Raw genomic sequence first — 22,561 nt, 5'->3', positions numbered from 1 at the left:
AATAATGCCAGCAGCAACACATTCCATCTCACTTCAAGATATTGCAGAAGGGAATGCTGCGTTTCAAGCTGTGGATACCGACAAGACAGCGAAAGAAGAAAAAAAAGCCGTTCAACACACTGCTGCCAAAATGTGAAGAACTCTGAGCACGAAACAGGGTGGAGAATGGGGAGCCGGTGATAGTTTTCCAATACTAGCAAAGTCAAAAAGATTATAATGAAGCATCTCAGAGCCACCTGTGATGTGTTGAACTTGGAAATACCTTTGTGGCTTACACCTAATTGCCATTTCTGAATAACAAATACAGAGAAAAAAACAGTTGCAACAAAAGGTCAGCATTTTTTAAAGGCATTTTATTCAATGTCTCGCATCAAACAAAAAGCAATGGCATGCCGTGTCGTGAAGAATAAAAGTCAGATGGCGAGTATTGTACGATAGCTACAAGCCATTATGCAGCCCTCATATCCTGGCTGCTAGAGCCAAAGAAAAAGAAAATTTACCTCTCTACAAAAGAAACAGTGAACCTTCAAGCACTTCCCAAGACCACCACAAATGGGCTGCAAACAAATGACCTTCCTCCAAAATGACAACACATTTCTTGTTCAGTTCTCATAAGTGCTGCAAGCTGCTTGCGTAAATGCAAGGTTATTATGGTACATCAGCTTCCTTGGCTTTTATATAATGCTCTTCATCTGTGATTTTTCTTTTCAGAACTAAATAATACAACCAAGTGCAACTGCACAAGAGAGGGATATCTCTTGCGAATGTATGGTACTCCATCAACAAAAAAAAAAAAAAAATGTACAGGCAGACAAAATGCTAGATCGTATGGTACAATGCACGCTTTTACTAAATCTTTAGAACACAGTTTAGCAAAAAAATTTAGTGCCACCAAAAGATGTTCAATAAACTACTGGCAGATGTCACAGTACCATTATTTAATATTTGTGCTTACTCGAAACAGAGGAAGATTTCGTTTACATCTATTATCTGCTCATCTGTTAAGAGTTATGAACATACTTTGAAACCCAAGCCTAATAACATACTAGCACACTGCTGTCATGATGCAATCTCAACGTAAACATAATTTTCTAAAATAGTTGCTTTCTTTTCCAGCAATTCCCAATTACTCGTTAAGTACAGTTCACATACTTGATCTTGAGCAATGACAGCGCTATAAGCAAGTGCGTTTAAATAAGGTTTCTATGCATCACAGTAGCCAGGAGTTGACTAGCCACATCAACTATTAAAAAAAAACATTTTAATTCGTGCTACTCTAATCAGTAAGTTCAAGATCAACTCAAGTTCAGACCACTGGCAGTATACAAACTGTTTTGAATTGGAAAACTTCAGAGAAATAGAAGAAGCCAAAGGCACTCCTGCAATTCTTTGAACATATTTTTTTTTTAACATTCTAATAGTACTAATAACAAATAGTAGTAACTATAGCTGCACTAACCATAACACACTGTGGTAACCACCAACAGGGAGGCCATATCTTTGTCACGGGACTTTCAAAATGCACTTCTGCTGTTTCTATTGTGGATATATTAAATTTTGTGTGCTTTTATCCCAGAGACGAAAAGGTCCCATCATAAATTTTCTGAATTTGCTGCTAGTTAAAATGCACCCTTTTTTCTGGCTTGCTACAACTTATATAATGAAAGCTACCTGAAGAATTTCCTCCAAGCTAGAAATCGCCACGTCATAACTAATCCGTCACACCTCTTACTAGTCAACATTGCAAAGGGGCATACACAAGAATGAACAGTCATCATCACCACGACCTGTGGTCACGTGATTGAAGGGTCCCATGAGTAGCCAAAATTATTGATGGATGAGGGAGGGTATGTATACTGATGTCAATTCTTCATGATTCCTGAATATCTCTGGCAGTTAAAAATTTCACCAAGGTTTTAACTGATTAAGCTTGATAAGATGCGAATAAATACTCCTGTTGCATGAGCTGAATACCAACAACTTCAGCTTAGTTTCAAATCAACAACATGTTCTGCCATTTCTATTTAAACTGTTGGCTCGAATTATGCCAAAGACCTCCTAGACAGATATTATTACTAACCTTCTTGAAGCAAATCCCTTCAAAACACATTGTACTGGGAGTCTCGCAGTCCTGAGAGCTGTTCGTCTGAGTGAAGTAATGCCAAAAATACATACTCTCACTCCAACACATGCAGGAGTGCAAAGTGTATTGTGCGTAGATGTCGAAATCAGTGTATTTATAACAGTTTTGCAACAATAGCATCAATGGAAAATTAATTTACTGAATGTCATGATCAGTGGATATACTAAACAAAACCACACGTTAAGCATGTCAGCCAATTATCACTAAACACCAACGTGCAGATGAAAAAATCAACAAGATAGGATGCCAAGTCTACACCAGGATTCAAAAGCAGTGCAAAGTGGCCTAAATGAAAATGTACTAGACCCATGCCATCTGTAAATATATGATGGCTACAGAATCAAAATGCACCTATGCGCTTTAACACTGCAGTGTCACTCGAAAAAGTAGCAGCACTTAGCTTGACGTCGGATCTAAAACATTTGTAAGATGTGTGCCACGCAGGCAACATTTGTTCTGTGAACCACTAATGCATTACAAGCCAACCACTGGAATCTTAATCTAAGCCTGACACATTGCAAAAGAAGACTCGTTTCCGGGGAGGAAAAAAAGGATACTTTGGGTTTCTGGAGCCAAGAAAGCCATTACGATTAGTGCAATTGGTGGCAAGTGATTTCCACACCCTGTGAACTAACTTCACTGTCTTTTGCAGATAGTAAAAGCTGCAAGTAAGCTTGATGAATAAAAAAGACAAGAATAGATTCTGTAATTCCCTACATCAAAAACCTCAATATGAAGATTATTTTGCTGCCTATACCTATTGGCATTCAAGCACACATTAAAAACTGTTTATAAATTTAAGCTACACCAGGCAACACATGAACCTTAACAATCTTCCTGCAAGATTTCACATCCAGGCTACGAGTAGCCTTATTCAATGTTGACTCTCGCCACATCAAAGTGCACTGCTCACGTTAGGAAATTTATCTCAAATAAATGACTTATTTTTGTTAACTCAAACTATGATTCCCCAAAGATTTTATCTTGGTCACTCATATCAAACGTCTGCAGTCTGCAGCCATTCAACATCGCCAATAACATTGAGACAAGAAATCTGATTATCAGAAGATGCTTGTCTTTCAATGTAAGGCTAACAAATTATATCACCCAGGTTGCTCTAGCAGCCAGCGATTATTTGAAATTTCTTCCCATGTATGTCACTGTACCTCCTAATTAATATTCATAATTACTTGCTTTGAAACATATAGGTATGCACGGCCAAAAATGCTTCAGTACAAGTGTGCTTGCCAGAAACATGAAAATGTAATTTGATTAGGAACTGCAAGTACAGGAAGGCTTGCTAACAGCAGATAAGGACTGAAATTTACAAACTCGCTTGTGACACTTATTCCATGCGACGTGCACAAAATTGCCAGTCTACTTGTATCATAACCATTAGATAAAAGAAATGAGCATGTGAAAAATAAAAAAATCACAGGAAATAAAAATGATCACATTTGCTAAGCGACTTGGAGCATTTCATACAAAACTTTCCATGAAAAATGCGTAGTGGACATACAACATGTTCCAAGACTTCTCAACTCAAACCTCCCATCACAGACACAGTAGAACCTCGTTGATATGTTCCCAGTTTATACGATTTACCGCTTCATATGCTCAAAACTGCGGGCAATAAAACATCTCCTATAGAGTTACACTATTTTTCTCCCGGTTGAAACGTTCCTAGATAGCACGATTCCGGTTACTACATTCGAAATTTAGACTAACTGTGCTGGTATAATACAATTTTTGAGCGCTCGTGACATGGAAAACTAATCAGCAGCGCTCACCCGCCACAACTGCTTTCTTACAGTGCCTATGTGCAGAGGGGTGAACCATCAAAGAAAGCTAAAAGCCAATATACGAGAAGTTTGTTCCCATGGAAATATAACTTAGGAGATACACGGTGGCTTCTTTACGGTCTTAGGAGCATAGGGGTGAACCATTTCACAACTACAACTATTCGCACGCATGCGAACGGGCCGGGTCTTGGGGAAGCATCTTGAGCAAAAATGCGGCAAATGTACGTGAAGGCTTCCCCACATGTCACTGATGCAAGGGAGTGAAGCCTCGAGAAACAACCAAGGAAGCGATCCCGACTCGTAATTGCCTTCTAGGAACTGGACCTGTCACTATATCTCTTCCACGCATAGGACAACGCAAATGCGGACTAAATTCTGCGAGAACTAAAAAGGGAGCTATTGGATGTTGACAAATACTAATCTACACTTTTTAAGCAGTGATAGTGTCAACTCTAAATGCCTTTGTACCTTATTCAACAGTTAATTTTTCAAAAACAGACAGTTCGAATCATACATTTTCCCGGATAGTACGTTTTTTTCCCATTTTTTGAAAACATATCAAAGAGGTTTTACTGTAGTCTTTCAGGCTGTTATGCAAGTGGCTTGTCTTCACCAGAAGAGCACCAATATTCATGTAATTAATTGCTGAAAAACAATATCTCACCCTGTATCAACAATTTCCTAGAGGACCAATAGGCACAGAAAATGTTATCGCAGCTGAAACCTTGATAAAAATATACAGAACTAACGTTACAGCCAACCCAAGTCAGAATGAATGTTGTATCTCTCTAAAAGCAGATTAAGTCATAAGTTACTGATGAAATTATGCAAACTACGCTCATATTTACAAGAGATGAACCTCGGTACAAGGACCTTTCCAAATAAAACCCTGCAGTGTTGACAACAAACTCGATTCCGAGTAATAAAACGTTCTGTGCTTTTGCTAAAATGCAGCACTACAGCAAATGGAGTACACAAGAAGGGACATAGAGGTGACAATTACAGCATTTCAGTGCAATGAAGTCAAGGGACTGAAAGAAAGACGGCATGGGTGCTGGTAGTTTATTGAGGAAAACTTATGTGTAGGCGTGAGTAGGCTATCTGCTCATACCTATTTATATACATGTTCTCTCAATAAAATACCAGCAGATGGTCGGCACCCATGTCGTCTTTCTTTCAGACCCTCGACTTCGTTGTGGTGGCTCACTATAATGAATGAAAACCAACTTGCCTAATATAGTGTACTGTTGTGCTAGTCACACTTGGCATAAAGTGTTTCAAAGCAGACATATATATAGCAAGACCACTGCAAGATAAATGCACTCTCAACTAGCTCCATGCCATCCACAAGTAATACAGCATAAAACGCAGTTCTTGGCAGGATGCATGGACAGCATCCATCACTGAGATTCTTGACACAGTACTATGTATAAGCAGAAGCAGCAGCAAGTATGCCATGTATAAAAGCTATCTAGCAGTTACTCAAGCAACTTTGGCTATTTGTGCAAGTTAACCTCATGACACAAGGTCACAAATATACAAAATGCTGAAAAAAATTCCAGATGGAACTATCTTTTGCCACTTCCAATACTACGTTTTGAAATGCAGATGTTTAACCAGCATCGAGCTTCCCAGCAAGTAGCGAGTTTACAGCTGGGAACCTCTGCCATCAACAATGAGACAATAGCACAAGGATGGTAGCAGAAAGAAGCCAAATGACAGTCTCCAGAACCATCTTATTCAAGTTACGTGCTGCGAATCTTTCAACCTAGGTAGTCACTTATAGATGGCACAAATGTCTTAGCAAATAGTAGTAAAAGTAGAGACACTTGTTTCATATTATTGCAGTAATGGCAGGTCATGCTAGTTGCGCGGTACGACGTGCTAGAAAGAAGATAAATAATATGCACAAGTAAAAATGTGCCGCTGCAAGTGACATGGACAGATCAGCAGAACTGTGAAGTGCTCAACAGCACTCTATACACTTGTTATTTGTATAATAAATATATCCGGTGGTTCCTCTGTGCACAGTGTCAGTGCCGACCATGGTATGCACTGCAATTCCATGTTCAATGTGGTGAATTCTTGCTCGATTAAGATGATGTAAAATACCAACTCCACTCATTTTAGGTCACATTTAGCATGGCAGCACTCAACTCACCAGCAAAGAAAGATCCATTATGAACAATGCAAGCAGCTGTCAAAGCACTCTGTTGTGTTGCAAACAAATTTTTTATATTCCCAGACCCACTATTAGTGAAATGAATGTCAATTTCAAGTGCCGTAAATGTGTCAACATAAATGGTGAAACGCAGACCTGCACAAAAGCTGATGAGCTTGAAAGTTAAGCTTTAGAAAACATCTACAACAGAAATGACAAACAAACTGAAAATTGCATTTGCTTGCAGTATACATAACGTCCTGACTATAAGGTTAATCATATTTCTACAGCTGCAGTTTGCCTTCTGTAAGGATGAACAAATGTGACACAGATGATTTTGTGTTAGGTAAAACTTGTTCATTATATCAGAGAAATTATCCCTTGCTCAAGGTAATTAAAAGATGCTAATTTTGGATCCCCTGACACTGAGGCATGCCCCATACTATGGCTGTAATACTGATAGTAGTATTTTGGAAATGAACTAAGGGGTTCCTAGCATTTAATGCAACTGCACTGTCCAACCATTGTCTCTCCAAAGAGGCAAGTGCATATGCTGTTTAATTTGGGCCACGCAGAATAGACACATTTCTTAACTAGATTCTCCTCACCAAGAGAGAAAACTTACCAATATAAAGTGCACATTACCACATCTTTGGACAACCTTCTGTGGAATACCAACATCAGTGCACATCCAGTAATGATTTGTAGTGACACTTTGTGCAACTTTTTTACGAGAGCTAACACTGCTGTCATTGTCGCGACTGCTGTTAACTGTAAACGCAGTGAAAAGCCACATACCAAATTTAATCTCTACGCCAGCATACTGAAGCTTGTAGCTGATGTCTCATTAGATTGGATTTGGATTGATACTGAGGCTTTCCTTTTTTATCAAGTGGACCATAAAAAGTCCTAACCAAGTCCCGACTGTGGCGGAGTCTGTCCCGTCGTGGCGCAATACCACCAACACCATCTATCTAGTCAGCCTTATCCAGTTCTTAAGGCGTTGTTTGGTTGTCTCCACAGAAGGTTGCCTGCATGGCCTATTTCTAAAATTAACAAGGTTATGCATTAAGTGATAATCACATCAGTAGTAAATGCAATACTGAAAATGAAACAAGTAAAGAAAGCTTGAAGATTAGGATTTCTTGCCAAAGTAAGTGAGGCAATGTGCCATGTTAAAATGTACCCGCCTACGGTACTGCATATGCTAACATAAATGTAACCAAATTTTTGAGGAAAGGACAAAGCTAACAACACATAGACAGTGCTTTCTAAGGTTAAAGCAACCAAACAGTGAACAGAGGGAAGGTCGTCATACGCAAAAAAACAGAATGTGTTAGACCTGGGGTTACTGAAAGCGCTGCCAATCAACTAACGAAAATCTTCGAGCACGGCAGGATACCACTACATTGCCAGTGAAACATGCTTTGAGTGGTCTGTCAAAAGTTCAACAATAACATGAATGCAACCTCAAACCAGCAGCAAAAGGCAATTCCTAAAAGCACCAATCCCCCATTGCCTCTGCTCACTTGACTAGAGCACAACACAGCAACGACAGTAGCGTGGTCTCCCACCCCCAACCGATGGTGGAGGCGTCACAGGAGCAAAGTAGGCATGCACCTTCAAGTCCAGGAGGTGACTGCGCAGCTTGCGGATGCCAGCGCGTGTGATGAGCTGGCAGTCATACAGCTCAATGCGTTGCAAGTTCTGGCACGTGACCAAGTGCTCCAGCGAAGCATCCGTTATCAGTGGACAGTTGTCCAGCTCCAGCACAAGCAGGTGTTCTGCAGCACCGGCCCCAGCACCAAGGTGCCGGATGCCTTCATCAGTCACGAGCTCGCAGTGTGACAAGCTCAGCTGCTGCAGCCTCGGACAGCCGTTGGCCAAGTGAAGCAACGTATTGTCCGTGATGAGCACACACTCTTCAAGGTCCATCTTCTCGAGGGCATGGCAGGAGCGTGACAGTGCTTGGAATCCACTGTCCGTCAGCTGTGTGCACCCAGCAACCTCGAGTGTGCAGAGCGCATGGCAGCCCTGGCTCAGTGAAACAAGTGCAGCATCCGTCAAGTGTGCACAGTTGGAGACGCAGAGGAAGTGCAGCTTAGGACAGTGCTGGCTGACGGACTGTATCGCTGCATCAGTGATATTGGTGCACTCGTGCAGATTCAGAGTTTGCAGGCCCCCACAGAACTGCGCCAGCTGGGAGACTGCCTCGTCATTGACCAGGGGGCAACCCTTGCTGACAAAACTACGTAGCCTTGGGCAGCCGGCTGCCAGAGCCTCCACACCATACTTTGAAACCTAGGCATAAAGATGTGTATGCATTAGGAAAAAAAAACAAAGACTATAGACTATACATATAATGAAAAAGAAAAAGAAACGTGGGAACTGACCGAAAGTAATGACATAGGTTACATTACCAATCAACTATTTCGCTAGATTTTTAACTGCATGAACAAATAACTACATGCTTGTGCTTGCATACAAAGTATGAGTTACTGCACTACAGGAGGCATGTTTACAGCAAAAAGATACTCAAATGAATGCCAAGCAACATACATTTCCGTAAATCAAATGTGCATGAGGTGGCTAGCCACTTCTGGCCAGCCACTTCACAAAGATGTAGATTTCTAATCCAACTCACAAACTTTATCCCTCTCTACAATAAGCAACGCCATCCGCCGGACCAAGACATTAATTCCTGCCTGGGACAGTGCGAAACCGGAAATGCATGACGCACCTGATCGCACCAAGAGATGTTGATCTGCTCGAGCGCAGGGCAGCCCTGGCCGATCGCCTTGAGGGACAGGTCTGTCACTTGACAACAGGATCCCAGGTCGAGGAAAGTCAGCTTGCTGCAGTGCTTGCCCAAGCTCTGACAGGTGCTGTCGGTCAGTTTCTTGCAGCCGTTCAGGTTCAGATCCTCGATGTTATTGCAGTTCTGGGCGAATGTCTTGAGCGACGCGTCCTCGACGCTCTGACAGCCGCGCAGGCTGAGCTTTTTGAGGAAGCCGCCGCATCGACGAGAGATATTCTCCACGACGGGTCCCTCGATGTCCGTCTGGAAGTTGAAAAGGTCGATCTTCTGCCAGTTGCTGCCGTCCAGCGCGAGCTCGTGCCACAGCTTGGACACCTGCGCACAGGCGCATAGGGAGACAACGTCCAGGTAGGAAAAGATGCGAAGCAGCAGCTCCTTGGGAAGCTTTTTGTTGATGAGAGCATCGTCATCGGCCGCCGTGACTCCCCTGACCAGCACTTCCACTTTGGCCTTGGGCGCCAGGGTCATTACTTGCCGAGAAACAGGCAAATCCCACTGGTGCGCGAGACGACTAGGCGTTTTGGTCACTCGCCATCGCATGCGTCCTGCGGGCCCTGCCTCTCTAACGCCTTTTGTGTCTTTTACGCTTAACAGCGCAGTAACTTCTTACCGACTGAGACTATTCTGAAGAGAGGGGTTCGCCTACCGCGCACGGTAGCTGATCGCAGAGAGTAGCAGCTCCTTGCAGTGTATAGTGTAACTCCAAGACGCGACAGTAACGAATCTGAGCACTTGCGTTGAAAACGCAGCAAGTTAAGTTGCGAGTTGTAAACACGCCATGAAGCGCATCGCGGGAACGTGAGAGAGTACTACGGGTGGGCGTGTGGAGGGAAATGCTGATAGAAACAACAACTCTTCTTTGCAGCCTTGAATAGAGATGTAACTAGCGACACACAAATGATCATGCTGAGACCTTTCAGACTAATTTTTCTGTAAAAATATAATAATTCTCAATAAAACTAGTGAATTATATTATCGTATACAAATTAATTCAGTTTTAACTTGTATTATTAAAAATCATTTGGGTTTCAAAAATAGTTAGAACTTGTAATTTTACAATCACTGTGTATATACAATAATTAATAAAATTGTTACAAACATAGTTTAAAGCTTTATTTTGAATTTATTTCTTACTATTTAAATTTAGCAAACAAATGAATACTTTCGCCATCTGACGGCTGAGCGTTCTCGAAGGATTTTGTTGTGATGTGACGTAACTCATGGACCGCAATCGATTTTCTGCTAGGGCCCTATTTACGTCATGATAATCAGCAAAATTTTAACTACCGTGTGTAGGGAATTCAGTTTTTGTTCTTACATCTGAGCTACTTGACGTGCGAGGTAAGTCCTGTCGCAAGCTAGCCTCAATGTAAGCTTTATGCCCCTGTGTATGTCGCTCATGAATGACTTGTCTGCATAGGCCCGCTGTGTCCCGATGCTTTTATCGTTCCGACTGGTACCAAAGGTGGACTAGATTTTGAAGCAGAGCTAACAGCAACGATCATGCAGCTTTGAAAAGCGGTTTTCAGACCGTTTTCAGCTTCACGCAGCGATTGTACGTTCGGGCGACGTAGCCGTCGCGATGAAAGTGGGTCATTGTGAAAAGCTTTCTTCCTCGGCGTTCGGCTGGTGGTGTTGGGGGGGTTGTTTACATGGGGGCTGCAGACCACCTAGATCGTGATAGGGCGCCGCATTGCCTCGCAAAAGCATTTCGGTAGTTGACAGTCGTTCATACGCTTTCCGCGGTGCATGCACTGGCGTTGTCGACAGACTCGATCGTCCTTACAGCTGAACCTTTCTCATTCGCGGGTACGCGTTCGACGAGGGGCTTGTCACGAACGTCAGTGCAAACAGGCTATGCACTGCCATCGGTTGGTTACGCTTGGCCAGCGTCGTCGAAAGACATCACAAGAATCTACGATCGGGCCGGAGAAGAAAGTGCGGCTTCTTAATTTCTTCTCGTAGCCGATACCGGGCGGGGAATAAAAGGAAACAAACAGCCCAGGGAGGAGGGCGGCTGGGAGGGAAGACATAAAGAACAACAAAAGCGCTGCGTCTGCGCGCGAGGTGAAGGAGCGGGCGCGCTCGCGAAGTGACCTTCAGCAGCAAGGCGGCACTCTGGAGAAACTGCATTCACATTCTTCGGGGTGCGGTGCGCGAGCCTGTGCCCTCCCACAATTTTATTTCCTTGGGCGCGCGGCACCCCAGACTCAATCGTAATCATAGCGTCAATTCGCCGGCCGATCTGTGTGTAGTGGCTACGCCGGCGGCGGCCTTGCATCCGTCTCTGCTCGTCCGTGTCGCGCGCGGAAACCCTAGGAGGGGGAACACTCGCTTCCTTTTTCCGTCGGCCGCCTGCCTCCCGTGGCGGTGGCGAGCCGGACGGAGATCTCAGCCTTGTAGTAGCTTTAGGAGGGCGGTGCGCCCCAACGTCGTTTTGTCGTGTTGTTCCGTGGAGGACACCTCGTAGTAGTTGTACAACGAGATCTCGCTCGCTCTCCGCGCTTGCGGCGGGCTGCTCCATTCTCTGGCGCAGCATGGGCTTGTCCAGGTGCAGAACTGGCCTTGCAGCAATATATTCTTGCATTGTGTCCGTTCTTTAGGCGACGCGGCGTGAACAGCTTTAGGGTACCGAAAAGCTTTCGGCCAGCAAATGTTTACCGTGCGAATGCGTGGACTCGTCTGTTTATCGTGAGCCGCGATATGTCACGTTGCGAAAAAGCCACAACTGCAAAAAGAAAAAAGAATGTACTTTGATACCGCCGGCCTTTTCCGGATACCAGAAGAAAGAAAACAGAGCTCTCAGCCTCTATCATTTGTTTCATTTCTTGTTTTTTGTTTTTCAAAGAGTTTTTATTAACGAAGCTGTCCTATCCATGACAGTTGTGCTCAGCTGCTGTTGGGATTCTATTGGCGGCAATATGTAATTGGTGCCGTGGTTCCTGATTTTTCTGTGTGTGTAACTTCCATCAGGAACTGCGTGAACGCTTACACATAAATACACACTGTGGGCGTTACCAGAAATAATAAATCATTGTGTGCTGGAGAGGTGTTACAAGTTTGTTGCAAACAGAGTCAAAAATGAATCCTCAAAATCAGTACTCGGAAAAGGAAATGTGTCAAAGTAAAGTCACAGTTTGCCTGCTGCATTTTTGAGTGGGTGCCCTTTCATATTATTTTTCTTTTATCGAGTTCGATCCAGAGCTGTGCAAGGAACTTTTTCACACCGAACCTATGCCCTTCTAATCCTCATTTTTTATTGAGCCCTGTACAGAGGGTTGACTTTGCATTGTCATCCGATTCGATTCAAATTCAGCAACCCTTCTCCATGAGGGGATTTCTGATCGTACTGCCTTGCCATTACCTACAGATGTTTTGTTCATGCCATTTTTATTCTTTTTAATGATTGGTAATTTTTCAGCTTCTCTTTCATTCTTTAGCCATTTTTTTTTTTTTCACCCAGTCTGTTCAACCATAAAGTCTGAATTTTCTTTCTAAAATTTTTTCTGCTGTATTCATTTGCTTTCAAGTGACCACTTGCACATGTTGCAAGGAGCACGAAGTGTCTGCTGCACACAGGAAAAGTCAAAGCCCTTTCAATACATTCTATCTTATCAGGCCACAACATGTGCAGTGTGTCGCGTCACGTTTTTATGTATAGCCATCCTCCCTAGCAGCGAAAAGCAGCAGATAAGACATTTCTGAAGTACCTAGAAGAGCAGAACCTCACTTTAGGAGCGTTTTCCTGTCGGAAGTATTTCCGCTTATGGCTGCGTTGATTTGGATCTGTATCAGGTTGGTACGTGAATGTGCTTTCATCACCGCACCAAATCTGTTTTGAGTGTTAGGTGATAAAAGGTTTCAGAGTGATAAGTTGCAAAGTAGCAGTTTATTACTGGGTGTTACTGTTGGGTGTTGTGCTGCACTGAGGTACACTTTTGTTTTTCAATGCACTCATGCATATTTTTATGATGCATCATGTTTCACATTTGCCATTTTGGCACCTTAAACCATTACACTCAGTAGGCGTGAAGCAGTTAGCTGTGTGTAGCCTAACATGAGATTGCTACCTGCAGATACACATCTTTGGGCATTCAGTAACCTTGCATTTAATCAGTTTTTGAGTCATTGCTTAACAAGAAACTTGTGGCATGGGCTGGTTATGAGTTTTGTCGTGGTGAGCTTGGAGCGGTGGAGACAACTAAGTGGCTCAGTTTGTGTCTTTCTTGTTTGTCAACCAGCTTGTTACAAATTTTCAATTGCACGAGGATTTGTCCAGCAAAAGAATCATGAACATAGCTGCATTTACACTGTGAAAAATGTCCTCCATGTGCAGAAATCACTGCATGTATAACAGGATCTTGTACATATTCTCAGATTGTCACAAGCTTGTTTTAATAGAAAAGCCCAAAGTACCAAGTTGCACATGACTTTTTAGTCATTTGTAAACTAGGGATGAGACAGGGTAAGTAAAGAGTAATTCATGAAAATACATTCAGTAAGCACCTCTGAACGAGGGACATTTTTGTAAATCCTGCATAGCAAATGGACTCAGCAATTTAGTTGTCGCAAGTTCTAGAGCTACGCTGCCTGCATTTTTCATGATGCTGCAGTCTCTTTTGCATTGCCTTTCTTATCACAATTTTGGAGAGTGGCACCGACCTATTTGTTGGGACTTCAGTTCCACTTATTACTAGCAGGGCTCTGAATTGCTCGCATTTATGTTAATCATAGTGCACACTAGAAAATGTTCTACGTTAACAAGACGTTATTGTTTTCATTGTACAAGTGCTTTGTCTCATAAAAGGGGAATTCAGCTTACTGGAGCTCATTCATGAAGGAATCCCAGCATAATTTAAGTGGAGTCTGCTAGACTTGCAGTACTTTCATTAATTTTTTAAAGCATTACACTCATGTATGCTGAAGAGCATGTTGGTACCACAGTTAACTTCTTTATAAGCTAACTTATAAATATCCTAAACCAGTTCTCACATGCTGCACTGCTCTGTTCCACTGGGAATGTTTGTTTTTATCCAAGTGAAACATAATCTTTAAAACATGACTCAATAAACAATGCTGAAAACTCCTCACATTGCTTTGAACTTCAGCATTGCTCATACACTGCTAATGCTGTCTGGTATTCTTCCTGATATTGCAGATTTTGTATATAATCATTACTGTTTCCATACATGGCAATTTAAAGCCATGCTGCAAACTTCACACACTGCTTTTTTGCACTGAGATTTTGCTTATGCAGTACCTATGCTGCATGACTAATATTTTTCCCGATATCATAGATTATGAAAATGAGTATTGCCATTTCCATTGTTGAATCTGAGGAATGTCATAAAGGGAGATATAATATAAGCAGACTTGGTATGTTGGTGCATCATGGATTTTAGAGTAAAGTACCAGTGAAGTGGGCAAGGAAGCAAAATGTATATAGGGAGTATTCAGCATCATCAGAGCGGCTGCAATTTTGTTTCTGTGTGGAGTACTGAGAGAGAGCTCGAGCATGTCTAGAAGGAGTATTGCCTCCTGCTCTAGCTTACGCTGCTGAAGCTGCATGCTGGGTAACAAAATGGCAGCCCTGACATAGCACTTGCTGTGGTTACGTGTAGTGTCTCTACAATTGTTATTTTTGTCCTCAAGTTCCTCCGCAGTAATGTCCACTTTTAAAACACTTGAGTAAAAGTTTATTTCTGTTAACACTGAACAGAGGGACAGGTGTACACTACCGCTTCAATGATGCATTGAGCCTAGAAGAAAAGAAAACTAGTCAGAAAGCGCCAGCAGTCCTTATGGAGCTACAAGCAACTCAATGAAACTCGTAATAGGGATCCTTCTTAACACTCTTCTTGAAAATTTAAGCCAAGTTTACTATTTTAGCTTGGTCCAAGCAGGAGAGGCACATTATAAGACAAAGAGCAAAAAAGAAAAAAAAAAAAAAAAAAAAAACACTTGCGACCCTAAACAGCATTGGTATTGCAAAGCACACACCAAAAGTGAATGCCTCGCGCCTAAGGATGCAGAATCGAATCCTGGCCACAGTGGCCACTTTTCGGTAGAGGCGAAAAGCTAAGCGCCTGTGGGCTGTGCGATGTCAGTGCACGTTAAAGAACCCCAGGCGGTCTAAATTTCTGTAGCCCTTCACTACGGCATCTCTCATAGCCCGAATCGCTTTAGGACATTAAACCCCATAAACCAAACCAAACTAAAAATGAACAAAGCACAATTCACACAGCAACAATCTTTATATGAAGGGAAACAATACGCAAACTCAACAACATACCGCATTAAAGACAGCGTCTACTGGTGATTCAAATCACTCATCAGGAATAAACAGTGGAGAATTGTGGCAGTACATTCCAGTTCAAGATTGTTAAGACAAAAAGAAAATTTATAAACATCTGTTCAAGTGAAAACAAGTTCGTCAGCGATAAATTATGGAGCAAGTTTAAATCTTGCTGTGTTTACTGTGTGACATCTCCTCGGAGGGAATCCTCAGAATCACAACTTTGTTCGCATACGCTCGTTTGCTTAATTCTTTGTCATGCTTAGTGAGATGCTCTATGCTATTAAAATCTGTAAAACAAGGGATATATGAATGAAGACAGCTTCCTTTGTTTTCCACTGCATGTAGGTAAGGCCAGCACCTATTGAAAGCATTTGTGGTTCTTCTGTGTCATGCCAGAAAGTTGAGTTTTTCCTCCTGCACATTTTTCCTTTATGCTTCGGTTTCTTGCCTACTGAAATCCAACAATGTTACATTGGGGCATGCTGAGGAGTCTTTGTCTCGCAAGATGTTTGTAGCACCACATATTCTAAGCATGACCTGGGACAATTAGGATGGCACGCACTACATGATTGCGTTCCTATAGGGAACCCAAGCGCTTGGTTTCTGACGGAGTGGAAAGACACGCCACTACCCACGCGCCACTACGGCCACACAGTGCATGGCTGACTGCAGAGTCCGGCCAGCTCGCGTGCGTGGGTGTGCGTGCAAGTGCATACGAAGGAATAGGAACAGTTACAGGGAGATATGTACAAAGCTGATGCTTTTCACTAAAGTGGGGCATCTTATTTTTGTATTTTTCGGTTCCTTGGCTTACAAAGAGGCTGGCTGGATATGTGTTTCTTATCGGTGCTCTCCAAAGCAAGAAATTTTGATTAACTGATAGAATGTGATCACGGCGCGCCAGTTCAGGTCCTGAGGAACATAGTTTATAAAGCACGCATGTTGGCAGGCCCCGAGACATTAAAAAGACATGAACCTGGAATAGCTACTCAAAGGTCGGGGGCGGGCAACAGGCTGTTTGAGGGACTCGAGGCGGCACTCCTTGTGTTGTGAAGGTGTACAGGAGAGTCAAGAATCATGCGAAAGCCCCAATGTTTCTGTCCTTGCTGCTCAGGGAAAGGAAGAATGCAGCCTTCTTGTGAAGAACTGTTGATACATGTGTACATAGCGATAAGTGCTCCGGGCACCAGTTGGGGAGCATATAGACAAGACGGCAGCTTCCCTTTGTGGCCACTCATTAGGAGTGGCCTACATAACTCTTTTTGACGATAGACTTTTCAGGCAACACGCCAACAAGGTCAGTGGAAATAAACATTGCCACCCATTAGGAACCATTTGCATCAGCAGGGTGACGACTATACACTTTTTAGACGTGTTCCTGATGATGGCACAAATTGCACCACCTCACCCTTTGGCTCATGCCAACCATGGAGAAAGGAAAAACTAAGAGGGAGCGCGCGGCAACATCCGTGAAGCCTAGTCATAAAAAATGAAAGGAAGCGAGTCGGCCCCTACGTGTTAGACCACGTGATAGCGTGCGGTGATATCTACTAGCGCGCGCAGCGCCCAGCAGCCCACATGGCAAACAGCCGCGCACCCGCGCCATGGCAGACACGCGCACTCATCAAAACATAGGGTCTAACTAGGAGAGCGAAAAAATGGGGGAGGGAGCGGCTTCATCGGCACTTGGCTTGCGAAGGTTGGCTGCGTGACGTCATGCTCCCTCCTAGTTTTTCCTTCCTCCATGATGCCGACAGTGGCCAGAAGTTAGATCACTGTTGTAGCGCTGCTATCCAAAACCAATGGTCTATCTGCCTTTAACGATGAGTAGTTTCTAAAGACATAGAAAGACATAGTCATTGGCTTGAAGCCAAGACATGCCATTCTTGAGGCAGTTTTCTCTCTCCATGAGCCGAACAGCGAGCCTGACGATTTTTGATGCCGGCAGGGACAGTTCTGCCCGGAAGCCTTCATCTTTCAAGTTCTACAGCTGCCCTGAGCAACCCCTACTTCAGTTATCTGCTCGAAGAAGTGCATAGGAAGCAGGATCACAAATGCAGATAGAATGATTGACACATGTGTTGTTTCAGGCTGACTTGATTCCAAGGTGGCCACTTTTTCAGTTCCTCCACGGAGGGCGCTAGCGTACAGAAGAGCGCTGTGCCCCCTGTCTGAGATTGTCCCTCCAGTGTGCCTATCTGACTCGTAAATTTGTAACTTGAGCAACAGGCTGTGAACTCAGTCACGTACCATTTTCATCATTTTGATGGCCCTGGTCGCCCTTACCATTCGTGGTGCTGCAAACAGCTTGTGAGACAGAGTATAGTCTGTTAAAGAGCAGAGGGTGGTAGTGATGAGTGCAAGGGAGGAAAAAGTCTTACGAGGAGCTGGGCAGGTATTAAAAGGAAGAAAAATTAATGCAGAAAATAATGTTTAATGATACCATTTGGTGGTATGCTGATTGGCAGGGATGAAAGCACTGTCAGTGTTTACTATGTATTTGATGTTGGGTAGATATAAGAATAAAGTTTAAATGCTTCCTGGTGCTTAATAGGGGCGGTTAACTTTGGTAATTCAACATTAGATGATTTAGGTGTGCAAATTGACAAGGTTTTACTGTGTGCCAAGTGTTTCAGTAGGGCGTACTGGTGTTTCATTTCAAGGAAGCTTCCACCATGGCGGCCATTGTTACTAACGCAATGTTTTGTCCCTTTGATGCAGGGTCTCTGGCATGGAGGACGAGGAAGGTTCCCCGCCTGGCGATGGAGATAGTGGCACCCCGTCCAGCTTCCTGAACCTGACTGGGAGTGAGGCGTACCCCAAGCGTGCCCTCGTGTCAGATGACCCCTCTCTGGTTGTGCCGTTTCCGTGTCTGCCGGGCGAGGCAGTGGAGTTCCTTGGTCGCTCAACGCAGGGCGTTGTGGCCCTCTCCTCATACCGCTTCTTTCTGGCTGGACCCGAACAGCAGGTGAACCTTCCCCTGGGACTACTCGAGGCGGTCGAGTGTCGCGACATCTTCTACCTACACCTAATCTGCAAAGATGCCCGCTGCTTCAGGTGGGTAGTTGTCCTTTGCAACAACCTCCCCTTGTAATTTGAAGTTGTCTGTCATTTGTAATCATTTCACCGTCATTACCCACTGGCAGAACGCCAACCCTTCCTAAACAGTGAATTGTCCAATGATATGGTGTTTTGTTCATTTAGGTCACTGAATTGTGAACTTAGTTTTGAAAAGCAGTGCTTATTCTTTACCTTGTTGTGCCCATGCCTGAGTACTCACCTATTTGTAAAAACGTTGCATTGCTTGTCGGTCCAGTTCTCAGTACTAGTAATGTCTTGTCTGCTTCATATGCACTGTGGCCATTCTATTGGTGTTTTAGAGCAGAACCAAGAGCTGCAGATTAGTTAGCTAGAAAAGCTCTTAACTTGGGAAAATTTGTTGCTTTCTAAATAGCTGAGACATTTTGATGGGTGTCACGAGATTCGTGGAGGCTGACTGACCTTACCTTGAATTGACATATGTTTCTCAACTCAGTATATGGCAGTCTTTCGCCGATTACAGTAGAACCCCTTCATTGTAAAGTCACTGGGACCGGCCAAAAGTCTTTACTATATCAGTAACTGGTGATGACATGGACTGCTCAACACGCCTTGTTGCTTAATGAAAAATAAAAAAAAAACACTAAAATACCTTTTATCTCTCTCTTATCATCTGTTCGCGATATTTTTTGTTTACATCTTGTGGAAGTGTACCTCTTAAGCATGAGGGAAACATAGCAATGAATACAACTGAGTTTGATTCATGTGAAACCAAAGCCTTGCACGAACATGGCGTCATCTTCCACTGCTTGTCCTTACAAGTCAATAGATGAGAAATGCGCGCAGCAGTCAAGTGCTGCAAACCGCGCACACCACGCCTCCACTACTTTTCACTGCTGCCTTGTGCTTCGTGCTGCGCAATGCTGCAAATGTTTAGCCATTTCTTCCCTTCCCTATTTTTCGCTGCACTTTTACTTTTTCTTACTTTCTGAATGGACCATGCTACATTCTATCCATGTTTGTAGACAGCTTACTTTTTTGTTTTCTTACATGCTGCATGCTTCCTTTCACGTCTTTAAGAACTACGTAAAGTTGGCTTCTCTTGAGTGCTGTTATGCGTAGTGGTAAAGCCATTTAAAAAGTCTTTTTTTATTTTTTTTTTTTAGAAAAAGAATTTGTCTTCAAATCCTAGGTACGTAGCGCGCTTGTGCCGATGTCATTTTATGACAGTCGTCGCTGCGGCCAGGCGCACTTTACTATAACCTTGATTTTTACAAAAAGTGTCTTTACTAAATGGGGGGAAAATGTGCAGTCTATGGAAGATGAACTAGGACTAAAGTTTCACTTTCCTATATCAGAGTTTCATATAGCGGGGTTCTGCTGTAGTAGAGAAAGGGAAGGCCGCACACGACTTGTTGAACGGCACCCAGTGAGGGTGCCCTTTAACCATGAATGAGTATTGGATTGCTTAATGCGTGCAGGTGTTCGTTTGCCACGAACGAAGACTGCCAGAAGTGGCTCAGACGCCTCACCAATGCAATCCAGCTGCCGAAGCGGCTGGACGACCTGTTTGCCTTTCGTTTCTACCTCTACTGCCGTGAAGAACGCTACGATGACCTCTTTTGTTTCCTCAAGAGTGGTGAGTTGTGAACATCTAATTGTCATATCAGCAGATTCTTTCTCAGTGTTATGGATCACATTCTGCTTGGTTTTAGGGCATGTTCACCAGTGCTAAGTCACCGGCTAGTTTTCACCATTCAGTTCTTCATTTCAAATTGTGGGACTTCCAATAGTAGCTGCTGTAATGCTGAAACGTCTGTCGCCCAAATTAGACATGCATGAAAAGGCTCTTGCAGATGGTCTTCTCTCTGACTTGCCAGAAGAAAAAAGTGAAAAAGATGGACTACTATGCTGATTCCTGTTCATATCTCTTCCATTGCAGATAGGCCAAGCTTAGACAAAGACACCTCCTTGCTGCACCAGGAATGCAAACGCATGGGCTTTGACACAGATCTTGGAGGCACGTGGAAGATAACCAGCATTAACGAGACATTCAAGTGAGTTGCCTTTAGTATCATGCACTGTGTACACGAGGATACAAGGGGTACAAGTACCGCATTTTACTTTTGACAGGCAATACTGCAAGAGGTGCATTAAGTGCTGAACTTGTTTGACATTATTACTTTCCCAAGTGTTCCTGCCATCTACACTTCTCGCCCTCACGGAAGGCTATAATGTTCCTGTCACAGGGCACTTCCAGTTTAGATCAAGTCTGTGCTCATTGAAGTCAGCACGGTTCAAGGGCCAGTTAAATGCTGTTGAATCTGGTCCTGCATGGCTCTGTCACCATTCCCCCCATGTGCAGTCGAAATGTACCTTTTAGTCGCACGGACTGTGTTCGTCATATCCGAAGTTCGTAGTAAGCAGGATTACTCTTACAGCCAAAAAATAGTGATACAGAATGCAGTAGAATCTCGATGATACGAATTCCACGGGACCCCGAAAAATATTTGTATCATCCCGAATTCGTACGATCTAAAACAAGCAAAGTTTAACATGAAACTGAAACACAAAGTTTCTTTGGCTACTTAGTATTCAGCTGAAGAAGTCAGTAGTGCTGGTTTGCACTCTCCTGGGCTCGATGTCAACAATGAGCCCAGCCTGAAAAGAATGAGAATGTGCCGCAGTTTCGTCACTCACGCTACTGTCGCTGACAGTGCAGCGCAGAATGTCAAGGGCATTGAGGGTCTCATCCATCGATGGTAGTGGATCAGCCTCCTCTTCACTGTCTGATGACAACCGTTCTTTTTATTTTTTATTTTTTTTCATCAATTAAGCCTTTAGTGGTCCGCAACCCACAAGTTGCAACGTTGTCAAGCGGAAGCTTGAACTTCCAGAGTCTCCCAATCTTCAACGGCCAAATCGTTGTCGCACTCTTTGAAAATAGGCGGTACGGGTGGTGCTGTTGTGAACCCACGTTTGTGAAAGTAGCTCGCAATCGTTTGAGGAGTCACATTGCCCCAGGACATGTCCAGAAAATTAATTGTATCCAGAAGACTAATCTGCAAATTGTCTTTACGATCAACAGGATTATTCCGGTGCCAGTGGCTGCCGGTAGCTTGTCCGTTTTTAAAAAATGCCTCTGAATATCGAATTGAATATTCAATATGATATCGGAGAAGAAAAAAAAATGGGAAATTAAAAAATAGCAAACACTGCTCATATTGTTAATTTCGGTATCCACATGGTATTTGCAAATAAAATTAGACTATAATTGCACAGAAGTGTATATCCTACTGGAAAATCCAGCATATATTTTATGCAGGCCTTTGTATACCAGTTTTTTTGTACAGAAAGTGCCTGCAGGAAACCAGGCGGAGCTGTTGTATTGCTGCTGAATGCAGTTAATTGTTGTTAATCCGGTCTTCAAGGAACCCAAAAAAATATGTACGAAATAGCAGAAAGCTTGAATTATCAATTGGGCTTGAAAAAAACTGCTGGAAACTGTTTGCATCTCAGTAGTTTTATCTGATAGTGTCCGACACCTGTGTGATGGACGTCTGCATTTGAGATGAAACTGAAGTAAGAACGTTTTTTTCCCAGTTTCATCAAGTACTTCACTTTGCGCGTACTGTCGAAAATGCCAAAACGGCCCTGTCGCGTTTTGAGGATGCTTCACTGCACATTTCACGCGGTCAAGCATTGCGGTGAAGCACGCAGTGCGGGAGGAGAAAAACTGCGGTGAATTCGATAATGCTCGGTGTATTCGGTAATTTTTTACTATCTTAGTTTTCAAATGTGAATAACGTAATCGAATGCACTCGAAAGTTTTGAATATTCACATACCCCTAAATATATTTGATTGAAATATGCGATAAAGCTGCCTGGTTCAGTGTTTTTGCTTGTACAAAGAGACACATTTAAATAGCTTAGCACCAAACTACCCCTGTGCTTGCCACAGGTCGCTTCCACTGCCATCACTGAGTCTCGTGCAACTAGCAGTTGTGTGGTGATTATAAGGTAGCAGTCTTGTTTTCCTTTGGAGAAGTGCCACATGCGCTCATTGTCTGGTTTGTTTTTTCCTTTTTCAAATGTTCCATGAACAGGATTTGCAGCAGCTATCCACGCTACTTAATCGTCCCCACTTCGGTGCCGGATCAGGACCTGGAGACAGTGGCCAGCTTTCGCTATTCCCGAAGGATCCCCACAGTTGTTTGGAGGCAAGCTTCTATTGCTTCATGTCTTTTTTTCTCTCTTTGTTCGGTCACTAATGATGGTAGTGTGCTAACCTATTCACTGC

The 22,561-nt window shown here is 43.3% G+C and overlaps 2 protein-coding genes across 5 annotated transcripts in view; one reads left to right on the top strand and one right to left on the bottom strand.

Moving 5' to 3' along the window:
* Positions 1-338: 338 nt before the first annotated feature.
* Positions 339-9,758, bottom strand: LOC146197443 (uncharacterized). The gene is made up of 2 exons (XM_084599265.1): positions 8,847-9,758; positions 339-8,407 (listed from the first exon to the last, which is right to left on the bottom strand). The coding sequence occupies exons 1-2, from the start codon at positions 9,462-9,464 to the stop codon at positions 7,640-7,642; spliced, it is 1,386 nt and encodes a 461-aa protein (XP_084455391.1). The 5' UTR covers positions 9,465-9,758; the 3' UTR covers positions 339-7,639.
* Positions 9,759-10,119: 361 nt separating this feature from the next.
* The window catches only part of LOC146197442 (phosphatidylinositol-3,5-bisphosphate 3-phosphatase MTMR3), a 34,844-nt gene continuing 22,402 nt past the window's right edge, over positions 10,120-22,561 (top strand). For all 4 annotated transcript variants that reach the window (XM_084599261.1, XM_084599263.1, XM_084599262.1 and 1 more), the window contains exons 1-5: positions 10,120-10,265; positions 17,944-18,279; positions 19,743-19,900; positions 20,204-20,318; positions 22,368-22,481. In XM_084599261.1, the coding sequence (XP_084455387.1) occupies positions 17,954-18,279; positions 19,743-19,900; positions 20,204-20,318; positions 22,368-22,481 (713 nt within the window). In that variant the 5' untranslated portion in view covers positions 10,120-10,265; positions 17,944-17,953. The remainder of the gene's footprint in view (positions 10,266-17,943; positions 18,280-19,742; positions 19,901-20,203; positions 20,319-22,367; positions 22,482-22,561) is intronic.

Source organism: Amblyomma maculatum, chromosome 3, assembly GCF_055883805.1.
Source record: "Amblyomma maculatum isolate TAMU_Amacu chromosome 3, ASM5588380v1, whole genome shotgun sequence".
Classification (NCBI taxonomy): domain Eukaryota; kingdom Metazoa; phylum Arthropoda; class Arachnida; order Ixodida; family Ixodidae; genus Amblyomma; species Amblyomma maculatum.
Note: the sequence above shows the minus strand (reverse complement) of the source record. Positions and strands in the feature narration are given on the sequence as shown.

Excerpts from the sequence above, each read along its gene's own strand:
- LOC146197443 (XM_084599265.1), bottom strand. The coding sequence starts at position 9,464 with ATGCGATGGCGAGTGACCAAAACGCCTAGTCGTCTCGCGCACCAGTGG. Across the intron at positions 8,408-8,846 it reads ACATCTCTTGGTGCGATCAG|GTTTCAAAGTATGGTGTGGA; the intron begins GTGCGTCATGCA and ends CTTTATGCCTAG.